The sequence below is a fragment of the Panthera pardus genome, unplaced genomic scaffold (genome assembly GCF_024362965.1).
Source record: "Panthera pardus isolate Hobbes unplaced genomic scaffold, ASM2436296v1 HiC_scaffold_15, whole genome shotgun sequence".
In the NCBI taxonomy this organism is placed as follows: Eukaryota; Metazoa; Chordata; class Mammalia; order Carnivora; family Felidae; genus Panthera; species Panthera pardus.
In genome coordinates this window covers 18,553,600-18,570,914 of record NW_026526710.1, presented here as the reverse complement: position 1 = coordinate 18,570,914, position 17,315 = coordinate 18,553,600, and the positions used below count along the sequence as shown (strand labels likewise).

The 17,315-nt window shown below is 39.4% G+C and overlaps 1 protein-coding gene across 4 annotated transcripts in view; it reads right to left on the bottom strand.

The window, feature by feature from the left end:
* Positions 1 to 17,315, bottom strand: part of TTC28 (tetratricopeptide repeat domain 28) — a 626,630-nt gene that overhangs the window by 173,433 nt on the left and 435,882 nt on the right. For all 4 annotated transcript variants that reach the window (XM_019426523.2, XM_053902214.1, XM_053902215.1 and 1 more), the window contains one exon: positions 3,992 to 4,499. In XM_019426523.2, the coding sequence (XP_019282068.2) occupies positions 3,992 to 4,499 (508 nt within the window). The remainder of the gene's footprint in view (positions 1 to 3,991; positions 4,500 to 17,315) is intronic.

Sequence of the window (17,315 nt, the reverse complement as noted above, 5' to 3'; positions counted from 1 at the left end):
AAATCTGAAGAATATAGAGAAAAAAAGATTTAAAATGTGAACAGACCCTCAGTAATACATAGCACAATATTGAAAGACTTAAGAGTAATGCAGAGTCTCATGAACAGAGGAAAGAGGGAATGGGCAAGAAGAAACATTTGAAAAAATAATAGGTAAAAAATTCCTAAGTTTGGGGAAACATCTGTATCTGTAGATTCTAAAGCTCAAAGTAGCAGAGGAAGGAAAAATATAATGAAATCCACATTTAGGCATATTGCAGTTAAACTGCTAAAAACCAAAGTAGAGAAAATCTTGAAAGCAATCAAGAAAGAATTAGCACATGCTCTACATACTTTCAATTCTACTGACATATCATCAAAATAATAGTGACCAGAAAACAATGGAAAGACTACTTTAAACTGCTTTTTTTAAAAAATCCATCAACGTAGAATTCTGTATCCGCCAAAAATATCCTTCAAGAACAAAGGTGAATAAAGACATTTTAAAGTAAGTAAAAATGAAAAGAACTCATCACTAGCACTGCACTGCACACAAGAAATGCTACATGAAGTTCTTTAGACTGAAGATAAATGGTACCAGATGGAAACTCGGATCTCTACGAATGACCGCAAGTACCATAAATGATAAATAAGTGCGTAAACAGAAAAGATATTTCCTCTTAATTCTTTAATATAACTGTATAGAACAAAAAAACACACTGTATTGTGAAGTTTAAAAAGAATGTAGACATAGTAATATCTGTGACAACTACAGCATAAAGAACAGGGAGTAAGGAATCAATGGGTTTATAAAGTTGTGAGGTGCTTACATTTTAAGGGAAGTGGTATGGTATTAGCTCAAAGTAGATTGTGAAAATTTAAGGATAATATAACGCGATCTTAGAGCAACCACTAAAATAAATGCAAAGGGGTAGAGCTAAAGAGCAATAGACAAGTTAAAATAAAACCTATCTGATTAAATTAACCACAGATTGTAGGAAAGGAAGAACAGAAAACAAAATATAAATGGGACAAACAGAAAACCAACAGTAAAATGACAGACCTGAATATAACATCAATAATGACATTAAATGTTAAATGAGTGAAATTCTCTAATTAAGAGGCCATAATTGTCAAAATCAATAAAAAAGCAAAATCAAACTAGATGTTATCTGCTGTTAACAAACTAAAGACACAGATTAAATAGAAAGTAAAGAGATGGAAAAAGATGGACCATACAAACAACAGGTATAAGAAAGTAGGAGTGAGTATATTTGTAGCAGATAAAGTAGACTTCAAGACAAAAAGGTATGACCATTGACAAAAAAAGAAATATTTCATAATGATAAAAGGGTCAATCTGTCAGGAAGACAAACACACAAATGAACATTTGTCCAATGACAGAATTTCAAAGTCTATGAAGCCATGTTTCACAGAAGCAAATGGAGAAACAGACAAGATCACAATAATAATTGGAGATTTAACAATCTCCTTCTTAGCAATTGACAAAACATATAGACAAAAAAAAAAGAAAGAAAGAAAATCAAAACAAAGATGACCTGAGCAGCACCATCACCACCATGACTGACATCTATGACATTACATCCGTTGAAATCCTAAGAAGTATGTTTTCTGACCACAATGAAATTAAGCTAAATTTAAAAATAAATAAACTAAATTTTATGATAATAATGTGTCTAGGAAAATCCAAAATATTTAAAATTAAATAAGCCATCTAGGAGGTAAAGAGAAATCACAAATGATCTTAGAAAATATTTTAAGTTCAGTGAAGATAAAAACATAATCTGGTAAAAATTATTAGATGCAGGTAAAGCAGTGTTTAAAGAAATTTTATATTTTTAAATGCTTGTATTAAAAAGAAGAAAGGTCAAGGTCAATCACCTGAGGTTTGACTTTAAGAAGCTAGCAAAGTAAGTAGCAAGAAGAGAATGATAAAAAAGAAACCAGAAATAAGTGAAATAGAAAAGAGACAACAAGCAATAAAAAAATTAACAAAAGCAAAACTCAGTTCTTCAAAAAGATCAAGAAAACTGATAAATCTCTAAGTAGAATGATCCAGAAACGGGGGGGGGGGGGGGGGGGGGGCGGTGGTGAGGTGGTTTTCAGGTACAAAATACAAACTATCAATAACAAAACTGAAAGAGGGCACCTCACTAGATAGCCTACAAGCACTAAAAGGAAAATAAGAAAATATTATGAACAACTTAATGTCACTAAATTCAACACTTAGATGAAACGAGCAAAGTCTCTGGAAAATACAACTTATCAAACCTGACACAAGATGATAAAGAAAATCTGAATGGTCAATACGCACAGCCTTCTAAACTCCAGGTTCCAAGCCCTCCAATCTATCCTACGTGCCGCTCACTTGCCTTCCTTAAATATCTAGTCTATCTTCTTACTCCTACGTTTCAAAACCCTCAGGAGTTTCTGCTAGCGTATCTCTTGCCTAGTTTTCATACTAATCTGCCATCCTCTAGTGTATTCCTGAAGGGTACTATGCCACCGTCCTTCAGACATGCCAATCCATTCTTTTACATATGCCTTCCCATCAACGCCATCTCATTCCTGGCCAAATCTCCCCTATTATTCAAGGTGTAAAGAGGTCTATAATCTCCTCCAAGAAGTTTCCAGGCTATTCCCAGCCCTCGGGGTCTTCCTTCTTGCAATTTCACGGAAACACCAGCATCACTAATACTGTCTTGTAGAGAAGCCACTGTTGCCCTATGTATTTGTCTTATTTTCCCTACTAAATTGTAAGCTCTTTGAGGGCAAAGTTTTTTGTTTTTGTTTTTGTTTTTTTTTTTAACATTTCTATCCCTAGGGCAACTATTCCAGGATTCAACACTGAGTAATGATTCAATAAATACTTGTAATCTATTGAATGAATATATAATGCCAAGAGCTTATTTCTACGGTTCTTATCAGACTCTCTAGACTCTCATTCGGATCTCGATACTATCTTCAGAGTAATCTCCGGGGATCTGCCAGACATTTTGTAACAACTATATTCAGGAAACATATGGTTACAATAAGCAGAGGTAGAGGTGACGGGGGAGTGCTAAAATTATATAAATAGACAAGGGGGTGCCTTGGTTTTGTAGGTCATAAGAAAAGGGGGCTGAGTTTTACCTTCCGCTGCTACTAATACCTGATAAACATACACTAATAGCAATAAGGTGACCTTCTCCTTGTCCTCTCCCTGCCCTGAGTCCATGTGGACACAGAACAAACAATGGGACTCAGGGATGAGTTCAGCTCATACTTGCAAATGCATCTGTTCCCTCCATTCATCGTGTACGTGTACCCACATCTGTTTGAGTAGAAACAAGGTAACAGTGTCTTCTAAAAAGCAGCCAGTTACCAATACTTACTGTCTCTCACCATGACATATAAATCCCACCAAATTTATCTTAATTATAACCAAGTACTATCAAACAGTGACTGCAAATCTAACTTATTTAAATAGATCTTTCAAAAATAATTTTGCATTTATACTAAAACTAGCAGCGTCATTTGTGAATACACACACTTTTGAGGAAAAAATACGGTTTCCTGTGGCATTAAAGTCACCAAGTAAAGAAATCCCTTTAAACAAAATTCTTCTCAAATTCCCTTCCATTGATGACTTCCTAGCAGCTTCTCTTTCATTTAAAGCAAACATAGCTTTTATATCCTGATTTCATTCTCTTTCTCTCTAATTAGATAAATCTGGTTGCTCTTCTCTCTAAACAGATTACAAGGTTGGGGTGTTTTGTTTTTCCAGTATTCAGAATTCTAATCCTTGCAGCACTGTGATGGCAGGAAGGACCGTGTGATTTAGACCAGGCAGGCTCTAAGGAAATATATCTAAAAGAAATACACAACACACACAATGTGGAGATTCTTTTGACTACAAACACACAGATTCCTGTAAGAGATAGTGGGCTACCTCAGCTATTTCCAGCCCCGTGGCATTGACCCTGAAATCCTGCAAGCAATCCTGTCCTTACCCAGATTGGAGGATGCTCGCCCCTCTGCAGCCCGGTCCTTGAGATCTTCAGCAATGCCCAGCTGCTGCTCATGGTACTGTTTAGCTCTCTCCAAATCCTGCATGCACCTGGCAGCATGGCCCAGGCCGGCATAGGCCCGCATCTCAATGGCCTTCTCCATCAACTCCTGTGCCAGCTCCAGCACATAGTTGTGATAAGACATGGCCTTGTCAAAGTTTCTCCTGTAGTGATAGGCACTGCCCAGGTTGCTGTAGGCCCGGGCCTCTTCTCGCTTGTTCCCCAGGTCCTTGGCTATCTTCAGATGCTGCTCATGGCACTGCACAGCGTTCTCAAAGTCACCCATGGCAATATACACAGCTCCCATGTTGCCAAGTTCTCGGGCCTCCGAAAGCTCATCTTTGGATTGCTTGGCAAGAAGAACACACTGTTTGTGACTGGCCAGTGCATTGGGGTAGTCACCAATGGCTGTGTACACGTGGCCCAGACTGCTCAGGGCTGATGAAGCTGCCTGGATGGGGAAAGGATAAAGCAGAGAATGAAAAGCACATCAGAAAGTGGCTTTGGCTTGTTTTAGCAGATAAAACGTTCAGGGTTTGCCTGTGACCATCCAACTCAACTCCTAATGGTGTTTCTATCAGTGGGCTGCAGACCTGTGCACAACTGAAAAAGAGCCCATTCAAACAGCAAGTTCCTAATAAAAGACAACTGTAGCTTAATCAGTAACTTTTAATACCTAATCTCATAGAAACATAGAAAAAGGCTGTGTTCCATATAACCTTCATTTTAGTTTAAAGACTTATTGACATTTCTAGTATTCTGCTATAACTCTGTTAATGGCCACTAACCTCTGTAGTGTAAGAAAATGTTGAGGAAAACCAGAATTAATTATGACATATAATATAGCCGAGGAAATTCATGAAAAATCCATGCTTGGGTCTTTGCATTCCTGGGCATTTCTCTAATGCTTTCTCCCAAAGCAAATGGATAGATTAGTGGTAAGGGAGATGTTTAGGATGATGATTGATAATTTTGTGACTCAGGACCCACTGGAGGATCCTGTTCTCTTATCTTTTTGTTCCCTCAGTGGGACTCTAGCAGTGCTGATTACCACGGAGGGCTTAGATTTGGACAAACCCCAGAGGAAAAAATGGGTGGTTCAACCCAGGCCTCTAACTGGGGGGGGGAGGACCATCTGGCCTCACCACCTCTTTTCAGGCCCACACTGACTCTTCCAGCTTTGTTCCTCATGCCTAGAGGCTCTTCTGACCCTGGCCTCTGTGCACAAAGATGCTATATTCCTCGTCTCCTCACAATGCTGGCCTCACCTGTGGTTCTTGTGTAAAGAAAAGTACATGAGCCTTTTTTGTCTTAAAGGTTTCAGAAAAGGACTGTATGTTGATAGAGTGAACCCAATAGGGACAACAAAAACAACAAAAGAGCTACAAGGGTTCTGGAATCTTCCCCAAGTGTATATAGTCTTGGATTCTAGGTCTTTGGTTTCTAACTCCTTTGCAGAGACATGAAAGGGAAGTTACACTGGGCTTTTTCTAACCTCCTTATTTTTTTAATTGCTAATAATTAAGTTTTTATTTAAATTCCAGTTAACGAACATACAGTGTAATATTAGTTTCGGGTGTAGAATTTCGTGATTCGACACTTTCATACGACACCCGGTTATATGCTCTTCACAAGTGCCCTTCTTAATCCCATCACCTGTTTAACCCATCCCCCACCCACCTTTGATTCTACAAGTTGGAGACTTGCCTACCCTTCCCTTCCTTCATACTGTGCCTACAGCTAAACCCACGTATCCTCCTTTCTTCATAATGAACCCTCTTCTCGACAGGAGCCTGTGATCCCGGCAGAACCAAGGGTGTGCTCAGTCACAGGTAGGCAAATGGTTTCCACTAGGGCCCCAAGGCTAGGGAATAACAAGGAAGCAAGGCTGTCCCACCTGGAGTAAGGGTATTTCTTTATGAGATGTGTTCTTCGTACACTTCAGAACACTTTTATTAATATTTTATACAAGTGAGTGATTTGCCACTCTATTTCTTTGCCTGCGAAATAGCAGTTCTTGATCAAAATAACTCAAGCACTGACCGTCTTTATGGTGTTTGCAAATTGTGTATTTGCAAAGGGTTCCATGTCATTTTAAGTTGCTTTTATCATTTCACAGATGTTCCAACAAAGAGATTTGGGAATACAGAGGGGAAATAAATACTTAGAAATTTACTTTTTTGGGTTTTTCTCTGAGTAGAGAAGAGCACAAATGATTCCAGAGAGGTCACAATGCTGCAGTAGTGTGTTTCTAGCAGGAGCAGCAATGATGTCACCAAAGAGCACACCACTCAGCTTCCCACTTGAGGAGTCTCTTGGGGACAAGGTTAGAAATGCACATCAGCACATTGCACACGGGCCTTTCTGCTGCCCACAACTCCCCTCCCCCCACCCAACAGTCTCCTTTTCCTCCTTTGCTGCAGGCCCAGGGACTCAGAGCCTCTTTCCTCTTCTTCTGTAATGGGTCCTCCCACCTCACTCTCTGGGGTTCTCCACCCAAGCCTGGTTAAGGAGCAGAACACAGTCCACTAACCCTCCTACCTAGAAATCTTTGTTGCACACAGATTTTTCACTAAAGAGCTAGTGTAACTTAGAATCAGACACACTTGGGGTGCTTGGGTGGCTCAGATGGTTAAGCGCCCAACTTTTGATTTCAGCTCAGGTCATGATCTCATGGTTCATGGGATCAAGCCCCACGACAGGCTCTGCATTGGCAGTATGGAGCCTGCTTAGAATTCTCTTTCTCTCCTTCTGTCTCTGCCCCACTCCCTTTCACATTATCTGTCTCTCAAAATAAAGAAACTTCAAAAAAGAAAAAAAAAGAGAATCAGACACATTTGATTTAAAACTGTACTGCCCATTACTAGCTCTGGGACCTTTAGAAACTTAACTGCTCTGAGCCTCAGTTTTCCAGACAGTTCTAGGTCCCAGCAGTGCACCAGGAATTGAGTGTTTTCAAACTCAGCCATGAGCCTCCGTCAAATGTAGAAAGCATAAATAATTCACTAGATAATTCCAAATCGTAGATCTGGTTGGAGGCAACGAGCCCTCAAACACTGCAGGGGATGGACTTTATAAGGCCTGGGGCAGGCACAACACCCCAGGCATCTCTGATCCTAGGAACTTCCAGCTTATGGCAAATGATAGCCACGGGACCTCCTGCTTCGGATTTTCATTTCTCTAAATGCTACGGAGACACAGGAGCTCCATGGCTGAAGTTCTCTGAACATAAGGAAAGGGAGTATTGGGGCATTTCCCCTCTGGGGTGTGGGAAAATGAGGGAAGGACTACTATATTCGCTCTTCCTGGGGCACCCTCCAGTTACTAGGCAGCGCCATCAGGCTGCGGCTCTCCATGGCAGGTGTCCCAAAACCAGCATCTCTAGAAAGGATAATATAATTTATGAAGCACACAAATTAGAGAGGCAGTCTTGATGCAATATAAGGATGGAACAGGATTTAGTCAGAAGCCCTGGCTGTGTAACCCTGAGAAGTCACTTCACTCCTTCAACCAGATTTCCTTTATATGTAAATTGGACTGATAAGGACAGTGTACATACTTTCCAAGGCAAGGATGGGGACAGATGAAGCAGTGCATGTGAGTGTCCTGCAGAAACCATAAAGTTCTCTGTGAGTGCCTCACTAAGGTGTGGATGGATGGTTTATGACTGCAAGCTGGCTGGGCGAAGCTCTGTCACCTAGCAGAAGCCAGTAATGGCAACTGAAAACATCAGTCATTATGACCAAACAACTATATTCCTATCAGTTGCCACAGGAAATAAAGTCCAGTGTTTTACAGCCCTTGGGCAAATAACATGGGGTGATATTTATCAGCTAAGTGAATTACAAATTAATCACTTGTCTTTGTTCCTGTTCCTGTAGAATAAGCTTAGATCTGAAACATGGTTTCGGGCTGTTAACGAGAATCTGAAGATCCACCCTCTATGGGGAATCACAGGCCCCACCTCAAGCAGATGCTACATTTGCCACTAAGGTTCACGCTGCCTTTGTAGATTAATCTCTTTGAGATTTTTGTGCTAGAATAGCAGCAGCTGCTTCCCACAGTGGAAACATTTTGGAACATCTGTATTTGAATACTAAAATGCACACAAACAGTTATGCTAACAAACTATCTGGTTGGGATAAGACAATACTTTTCTCTTTCTACAGGATATAAATTACTCATGTTCCTGCCAAAGCATGATATCAGCTGTAGACATAGCACACAGGAGTCCTCACCCTTTGCTCTGTGACCTGAATATTTGCAGAAGAACCACATCTGACAAGTCTGTTTCATGAGACTAAAGAAGGAAATTTGCTCATACATTTTCAAACCACCTTTAAACTTTTAGCTTGAGCATAAAATAGAGAAAGTTTAAACTACCCAAACTATAACCACATTGATAACATGACCATTAAAGATTATTTTATTTTACTTTATTTTCCATTAAAGATTATTTTAAAGCCTATGATTGTTTTCCTTCACATCCAGCAATCCCCCCCAACTCTTACTGTATGTATTTTTCATATGGGTTATATTTTGTGGGGAGATTAACTGCACATACAAAGAATACTGCAGGTAGTTTCTTAAAGGGGTAAATAAAGGGGCACCGGGGTGACTCAATCAGTTAAGCGACCGACTTGGGCTCAGGTCATGATCTCAGGGTTTGTGAGTTCGAGCCCCGCATCGAGCTATCAATGCAGAGCCTGCTTTGGATGCTCTGTCTCCCTCTCTCTGCCCCTCCCCTGCTTGCTCTTGCGGGCTCTCTCTCTCAAAAATAAACATTAAAAAAAAGGGGGGGAGGGGGAGGAATACACTAGCTAGTACCAGAAATGTGGTTTTTCTTCTTTACTGACTAAATCCACATGCACCTTGTATTCCATGCCTGCGAGTTCAGCATCCACAATCCCAAGGTCCTAGGTTAACCCACTAGAACCAAGAGGGAGAGCGATGTAGAAGAAAAGGGACAGACAGACTCTCAGATGAGGCACACACAGGTTCAATGACAAACTGTGTGATGCTGCACAAGTTATGTGACGTCTTTGAGCCCCAGTTTCCTTGTCTGTAAAATGGGACAATACCTTCCAGTGCTGTGGTGAGTACTAAATAAAAAGTTTAAAGATGTGGTAGAAAATGACCAGAAAATAGAACATGAAGTTATGTCACCAGAACTAAAAAGACAACACAAGATGCTTGCCCCACTGATGGTAAGATGTATAATCATTTTCATATACTGAAGTGCATTACTCATATTCTTCTTCAAATGTAGGCATGAGAAAATTCGCCCTTTACCCAGGGGTATTCTAGAATCATTGGCACATCCAACACTTAATATTGCTAAAAGCACTTTACTTCAAGTGGTCAAAGCTGACACAGACATTGGCATATTTAGGGTCTGTCGGTTGATTTGTTCATCTTTTCGTCCATTCATGAAAAGTCTCTAGGCTTACATAAACATAGCCAACTAATTTTTGACAAAGGAGGAAAGGTAATTCAATGGATAAAGGATAGTCTTTTCAACAAAGGGTACTAGAGCAACCAGACATGCACATATGCAAAAAGGTCAACCTAGACGCAGACCTTACATCTTTAACACAAGCTGACTTGAAATGGCTCATAGATCAAAATGTAAAATGCAGAACCATAAAACTCCTAGAAGATAGCATGAGAGAAAATCTAGGGGACCTGGGGTTTGGCAATTAAATTTTCAGATATAAGACCAAAGGCATGACCCATGGGGGAAAAAAGTGATAAGTTGAACTTTATTTAAAAGTGCTATGTAGGGGCGCCCGGGTGGCTCAGTCGGTTCAGCATCCAACTCTCGGTTTTGGTTCAGGTCATGATCTCACGGTTTCATGAGTTCAAGCCCCACACTGGGCTCTGCACTTACGGTGTGGAACCTGCTTGATATCCTCTCTCTCTCCCCCTCTCTGCCCCTCCCCTACTCATGCAGTGTATCTCTCAAATAAATAAATAAACGTAAAAAAAAAAAAAACTGCTCTGCAAAAGATACTGTTAAGAAAATAAAAAGATAAGCCATAGGCTGGGAGAAAATATTTGCAAAACACATATCTGACAAAAGGCTTGTATCCAAAATATGCAAACAAACAAATAAACAAAACCTTAAAAGCTTAACAATAAAAAATTTTAAAAAAAAATTTTTAAATGGGCAAAAGATCTGAATAGACACCCTCACCAAAGAAGATATAATGATGGCAAATAAGCATAAGAAAAGATGCTTCACATCATATGCTACCAGGGAATTGAAAATTCAAACAATGAGATAGCACTACACACCTATTAGAATAACTAAAATCCAAAAAACTAACAACGCAGAATGCTGGTGAGATGTGGAACAACAGGAACTCTCATTTCATTGTTGGTAGGAATGCAAAATGGGACAGGCACTTTGGAAGACAGTTGGGCAGTCTCCTACAAACTAAGCATATTCTTACCATATGATCCAGCAATCCTGCTCCCATGTACTGACCCTAATGAAATAAAAACTTATGTTCACACAAAAGCCTGCATATGAATTTATAATTACTAAAAACTGGAAGCAACCAAGACGTCCTCCAAAAGGTGAATGCATAAACCCTGGGATATCCTTACAATGGAATATTACTCAGTGCTGAAAAGAAAGGATGGTGCCACAAAGAGACATCCAGGAACCCTTAAATATACATTGCTTAATGAAAGAAGCCAGTCTGAAAAGGTTGCATACTGTATGATCCCAACTATTGACATTCTGTAAAAGGCAAAACTACAGAAAAAGAAAAAAGAAAACAGGAAATCAGTGGTTGCAGGGAAAGAATGAATAAATAAGTGGAGTACAGAGAATTTTTAGGACAGTGAAACACTTCTGCATGATACCTAAATGGTGGCCACAGGACATAATGCATTGTCAAAACCCGTAGGCTGTACAATACCAACAGTGAACCCTAATGTAAACGATGTAAACTGTGAACTTCAGCTGGCAATAATATACCAATATTGATTTGTCATTTGTTTTTTTTTTTTAATTTTTTTTAACGTTTATTTATTTTTGAGAGAGAGAGAGAGACAGAGCGTGAACAGGGGAGGGGCAGAGAAAGAGGGAGACACAGAATCTGAAACAGGCTCCAGGCTCTGAGCTGTCAGCACAGAGCCCGACGCGGGGCTCGAACTCACAGACCGTGAGATCATGACCTGAGCCGAAGTCGGACGCTCAACCAACCGAGCCACCCAGGCACCCCTGATTTGTCATTTGTAACAACTGTATCACACTGACACAAAATGTTAAGAATAGGGGAAACTGAGTGGAGGAGAGCAAGCAAGTGGGATCTCTCTGTACTATCTACTCAATTCTCTATAAATCTCTATAAAGTGCTCTACAAAATGAAGTCTATTAATTTAAAAATAAATAAATTGGGAGTTTTGCTCCTTTGAGGAGTGGATAATTCTGGGAAATGGTAACAGTATGAACAAAGGCATGACGTCTGACAGCGTGTGTAATTATTGGAGAGCAAGAAGCCACTCAGACCTGGGAGTAGGGACAGTAGCTACAGGGGAGCAGGTATGGAGAAGTTCTATCTGCCCGTCAATTTGCAAAATCTAAAGCATTTTCCATTTCCGTGTATGTTGCTTCATTTGATCATTATGACAACTCTTTGAAGTGTGTTGTTATTATTATATACATTTGTGAGACAACACTAGATTCAAAGTGTTAACGTGACATGCCTAAAAGTATACAGTTAATAGCAAAACCAGGGTTCGGACCCACACACTTCAGACCCTAGTTCTCATGCTCGTTTGACTACATTACAGTTGAGCCTCCACTGAGGAATTTACAATCCACCCAGTGAGGCAATAATGGCCACCAGTATAAGCAGGGTGCTGACACGATCAGATCCATACTTTCATGTATTTCCATGAAACAGGTAAAAAGAGGGGAGATCAGTAGTCCCAACAACACAATGCTTCGCTGAAATAACAACCAGTTAGAACATAATAAGATGTATTTTAAGCACCGTTGATATTTAACGCAGTCTTTCGAGCTGTTCACAAATATTCTGGCTTCTCTCCTTCCAAGCAGGTGAGATTCACATCGCTGCCTACATGAAGTCGGGTGTGAGTGGCTACATGACCTTCTTTGGCCAATACATGTAATCGCATCCAGGTGAAACTTTAGGAACAGTGGGTGCTTCACTGCGTCCTCTCTTCCTTTTGCCACACACTGCTTCACCAGGATTGAACTTCAAGTGACAAGCAGAGCAATATGGCACAGAGCCCTGGCTGACCCATAATGACTATGCACTGGGCACAAGAGAGGACTCTTTGTTGTTTTAAGCCACTGAGATTTGGGGATTTATTGTTATTATAGCATAAGCTGGCCTAGGCCTTATCAATATGATACTTAGCATAAATCAGTAATTTTCATGCTCTAGTCATCATAGTTAAAGTTAGCACTACCTAGTCATTCAATTATTTGAATTATCATGTTTCTGGATGATGAGAGTTTAGGCATTTACCAATTACCATAGGCTATGGATGTGGACATTTTAGATATTTTTATAGAAAAACTAAATCTGAGAAGATTTAAGTACTAAAATCAGAACTTAGCTTATCTTCTTAAAAGCTTTCTTTAGGGGCGCCTGGGTGGCTCAGTCGGTTAAGCGGCCGACTTCGGCTCGGGTCATGATCTCACGGTCCGTGAGTTCGAGCCCCGCGTCGGGCTCTGTGCTGACAGCTCAGAGCCTGAAGCCTGTTTCAGATTCTGTGTCTCCCTCTCTCTGACCCTCCCCTGTTCATGCTCTGTCTCTCCCTGTCTCAAAAATAAATAAAATGTTAAAAAAAATAAAAAAAAAAAAGCTTTCTTTAAAAATTTTTTTTTAATGTTTATTTATTTTTTGAGAAAGAGACACAGAGCATGAGCAGGGGAGGGGTCTCAACCCAGAGACAAGTGTCTACTTGGTAATACTTTAGCCAAACTGCAGGCCTCTTTAGAGGGAATCAATAGCCACCCCAATAGAAAACTACAGAAACAGAAGACTGAATTAGGTTCTATGGGGTCTGTGCACTTCCTACAGTCTGAAATGACACACACTCTATTTAATAAGTGTACTGTAGCTTGAAAAGTTACCGTTATCAGCAACTGAGCTGATAAAGTAAGTCTGTGTAAAAGGTTAATGGTCATGAACACTCAGAGTGACCTACTCAACAGTCACACAAAACCAACTGGACAAAAATAATCAAAAGAAATTATTATCTGTATTATTGAGGACATTGTCCACGATGTCACCCAATGTCATCTTTGTAAAGACCAATGGAAACATTTCTTTCAGATTTCAATGCTTCTACCAAGGAGATGCTATGGTTTTATCTTTTTAAAAAATTGTGAATATTATAAGTGGTCAAATTTACCTTTTTGTTTGGATTACCAGGAAGCTTATGGCTCGATGCAGAGTTTCCCCAGACAGAATCCCATAATATGTGTGGACTCTGTCCTGGCTTCAGCCTTATGACATAATCCTAATGCTCTCATTACTCTGATTTCCTCCCATATATGTTTTATGCCCTGCTCCCACAAATCCTTTTTGGATTTAAATAGAGAATAAAATAAATCAACAAAACACAAACAAAATAATTAAATACTGAAGCTGTTGGTAAGAAGAATGCTTCCTGAAAGGGGATCTCTAAGATTTGTGAACAGCCAACAGCCTGAGGAAGAGACTTAAATACCACCCAAACCGGCAAGTTTTAATTATATGGTCTTTGGGATTCTTCAATCATTTTTGTGCGTGCGTGCTCAATAATTGGTGCCAGCTTTATTATACTCAATCTAACTAGTTTGTCCCAATACCTAAAGCTAGGGTTGGAGGACTGTCGTGCACTTGTTACTGAAAAGAAAAGAGGGTGGTTTGTGCACATCTGCATTCTTTCCACCACGTACTATGCCATAGTGGGAACAGTTGGTTTGAATCTATGACTCTGAGCTTAGAGAGTGGTTAGCGGTCGTTACAGCTTCTCCATAGTAACCTGTCAGCCTTTTCTAATAGTGTGGGGCCAGAGGAGCTTTCATAATAATTATTTTTATCAAAATTATATTAGGGTTGGAAGAATAACACAGTGTCAGAAAGATCTATTACCTAGACCTAAGAGTTGCTATCACAGGTGATAAATTATTTATAATGCCCAGCATTAATACAGCAATGTTTTCGAACCAAGGATTTGTAAATGTCCTTTGCAGATGCAAATTAACAGATTAATAAGGAAACAAGCTTTCTTGTATGAGAAGCTGAGATGACAGATTAGCTATTAAGAGCAATTTATAGGTCATAAGATATGAAAGTTGGCAAGAAACACCACCTCGGCTGGCTCTATAAATAGTAAAAGTGCATTTAGTTTCCCAGAGGTATCCTGTTAGACATTTTAATTATACCATAAAAACTGCCAGAATTTATAATGGTTTCATTTTTTAAAAAACTTGATGTTCCATGTAAACTTGATGCAATACAACAGGCATCTGTACTATGTGCTGTAACTGCCAAGTTGCAGCCTACGGAAGAGTGTGTGCTACTTCTCACGAAGGTCCTCAAGCAGTAAGGTCGATGCTGAACACCAGAGGAAAGAAATGCTACTTCCTAACATCTCCTCCAGGTAACTTAAGGATTCCTCTCCCTCCTTCAACTTCCTAACACCTCCCACTACAGCCCCATGCTATCCACCTAGGATGCTTTTTCCAAACAACTGTCTCCATTCTACATAGCTCTTGGGCCACGAAATGATGACCCCATAAAAATCCTAGAGTCTTAGTAGTCCTTTTAGGGAGTTGACTTTACCTTACTTCCTTGAAATAGTTAAGATCATTTTTGGAAACTTATTTCCCATTCTCAGTTTCACCTACATCTTCAGTTTTATTTGGGGGAGTGATAGGCAGATAACCTAGTCCCAAATAAGTTTTTAAATGACATAATCCACTCAAGTTTCTTATGCAATAATTTGACCTGGGTTAGGAGACATATTCTGCCAAAATGCTGTCTCAGTCCAATCAAAACTGTTCCGTTCTACACTTGCCGGCCAACCTGACTTTGAGTAGGCTATAAAACATTGTTCTGTAGGGGGTTGGAGTGTACTCAGTCACCCTTTGAAGACGGTACTTACACTGAATCGTAAAATCTTGGCTTTGGCTGGGCAGGATATAACGGAGAAATTTGGAGAGAGAGACAGACAGAAAGCATGTATGCGTTCGAGCGCATATACAAGGGGCAGAAGAGACATTTCTTAGAGGGATGAAAGCCCAAGAAAGGACAGCTTATTTGCAGGGGCCAGCAGATAATGGTTTAAGCAAGAAATTTTTAAACTGGATGGAAAGGAGACCCCAGGGGTCCTGGAAATATGTTAGGAAATCAAGAAACAACTGAGAACTTCTGCTACCACTCAGGAAGGAATTATCAATACAGCCCGCTCACTGTAAAGGATAGGTCCTAATGCAGACTTAGACCTGAAATGCATGGCTTCTGACTGTTCAAGAATAAATGGCCCACAATCTCAGCTCTCTGTACATTTGCTCACTCCAGAAAATCCATTCTATTGCTGTTGGATGATTCCAAACTCAGATTTCTGAACAAGAGACGGAAAATTTTAGAGCTGGAAGAGATCACCGAATCCACCAGTTTTCAAACTTTGCTTAAAACAAATTACAAATATGTGTGATTTGTGTGATTAAAGTATACTTGTTTAGGTTAACTTGGACTAGGGTTTACTCTTCTCCCCAAGCATTAAGAGAATCGATGGCACCCTGAAGGATTCTGTACAGCAGAGTTTGAAAACCACTTACCAATAAAACTCCAATGTCTTTTGATGTAGAAATTAAGTCCAAGTGATGTCAAGTACCTTGTCCAAGGATCAACCCACTAAATGACCAGCAAGGGCAAGTCTAGAACCTAGGTCTTCAGGTCCCCCCACTGGTACCTCCTCACTCTGCTTTGCAAAATCCCACCACGCCATCTCACAGTCACCTCAACCTCAAGCCCCCACTGCCTTTCCCAAGTCTCCTTCACTCTTGTGACTTCCATGATAAACAAAAGAAGTGAATGCTATCACTATTTCTTCCAACCAGTCAAAAGTTCAGCATTATCTGTCATTCACTTTTCCCTGTCTTATGGCCCTCACATTCAGTGACCACCCAAGACCAGCTTTATTAGATTTCTGAAATTATTATTACACTAGTTTTTATTTAATAATCTTTACTCTAATGCCAATGGTTTATATACGAGATCCACTTAGAATGAATTTCTGACAGTTTTATTTTAAATAATAAATATTATTCTTCAAAATTATGTGGCAGTGTTAACAGAAAAGGTTGGTGATACATTTTAAATACATGCTGCTTTTCTCTCTAAAATCCCAGCTGGCTATTCAGTGACAAATTCAATGGCAAACTTTAATTAAACTTTAGTAACTTTTCTAACAGCTACAGATTCTGTCTCCTGAATAATAATGGACTTAGCAACGCCAAGGTAATACAGTGATTAGAACTATCTAGGTTTGAATACTCTCTCTGCTGGCTATGTTCCCTTAAGGAAGTTATTGTCTCTGTCCTTGTTTCCTTATCTATAAAGTGGGGGTAATGATATCTGTCTCAGGGGATTGTTATAAGCAGTCATTTAAAGAGCTTAGAATTGTGCCTGGCATGTAACAAGTATTCAGTTACTGCTAGCTGTTATTACAGATGCTAAATACTAATAAAATTGAGTAAATTAGGTAATTTTAAAGTCATATATTTATATTCACTTAATCTGTTTTGTACATTTATTTAAAATTTAAATGCACTAAATTAGTGCCTTCCTTCATCTCTCTCATTATATTAATTAAAAAAACCTGAAAATGTCATTTCCCTTGTGTTGCATTTGTCACTGTTCCTTTGGCACAAAATTTATTTGGGCATGCAAGCACATAACATTCTTTTTGGGAATCCCCAAAGAAAGGAGACATTACACCAAGATCTAAAAAAGGAACATAACACAGTCACTGAAGAAAACCAAAATTTTAATTAATATCCTAGCTTATTTTTTAAATATTAGCTTACTATACAAATATCCAAATTGACATTAAACATAGGTTACACCGATAGATAGAATTTCTAATTACAAGTATGATCAAAATTTTCACCATGTTAGTTTTTATGTTTGTTTTTCAGTGGTATGCTTGTTTTGGATGAAAGTGAACACCAGAAAACGTATTAAAGTTTTGAAGGAAATATGTTCTAAAGCAAAAAGAGATGATT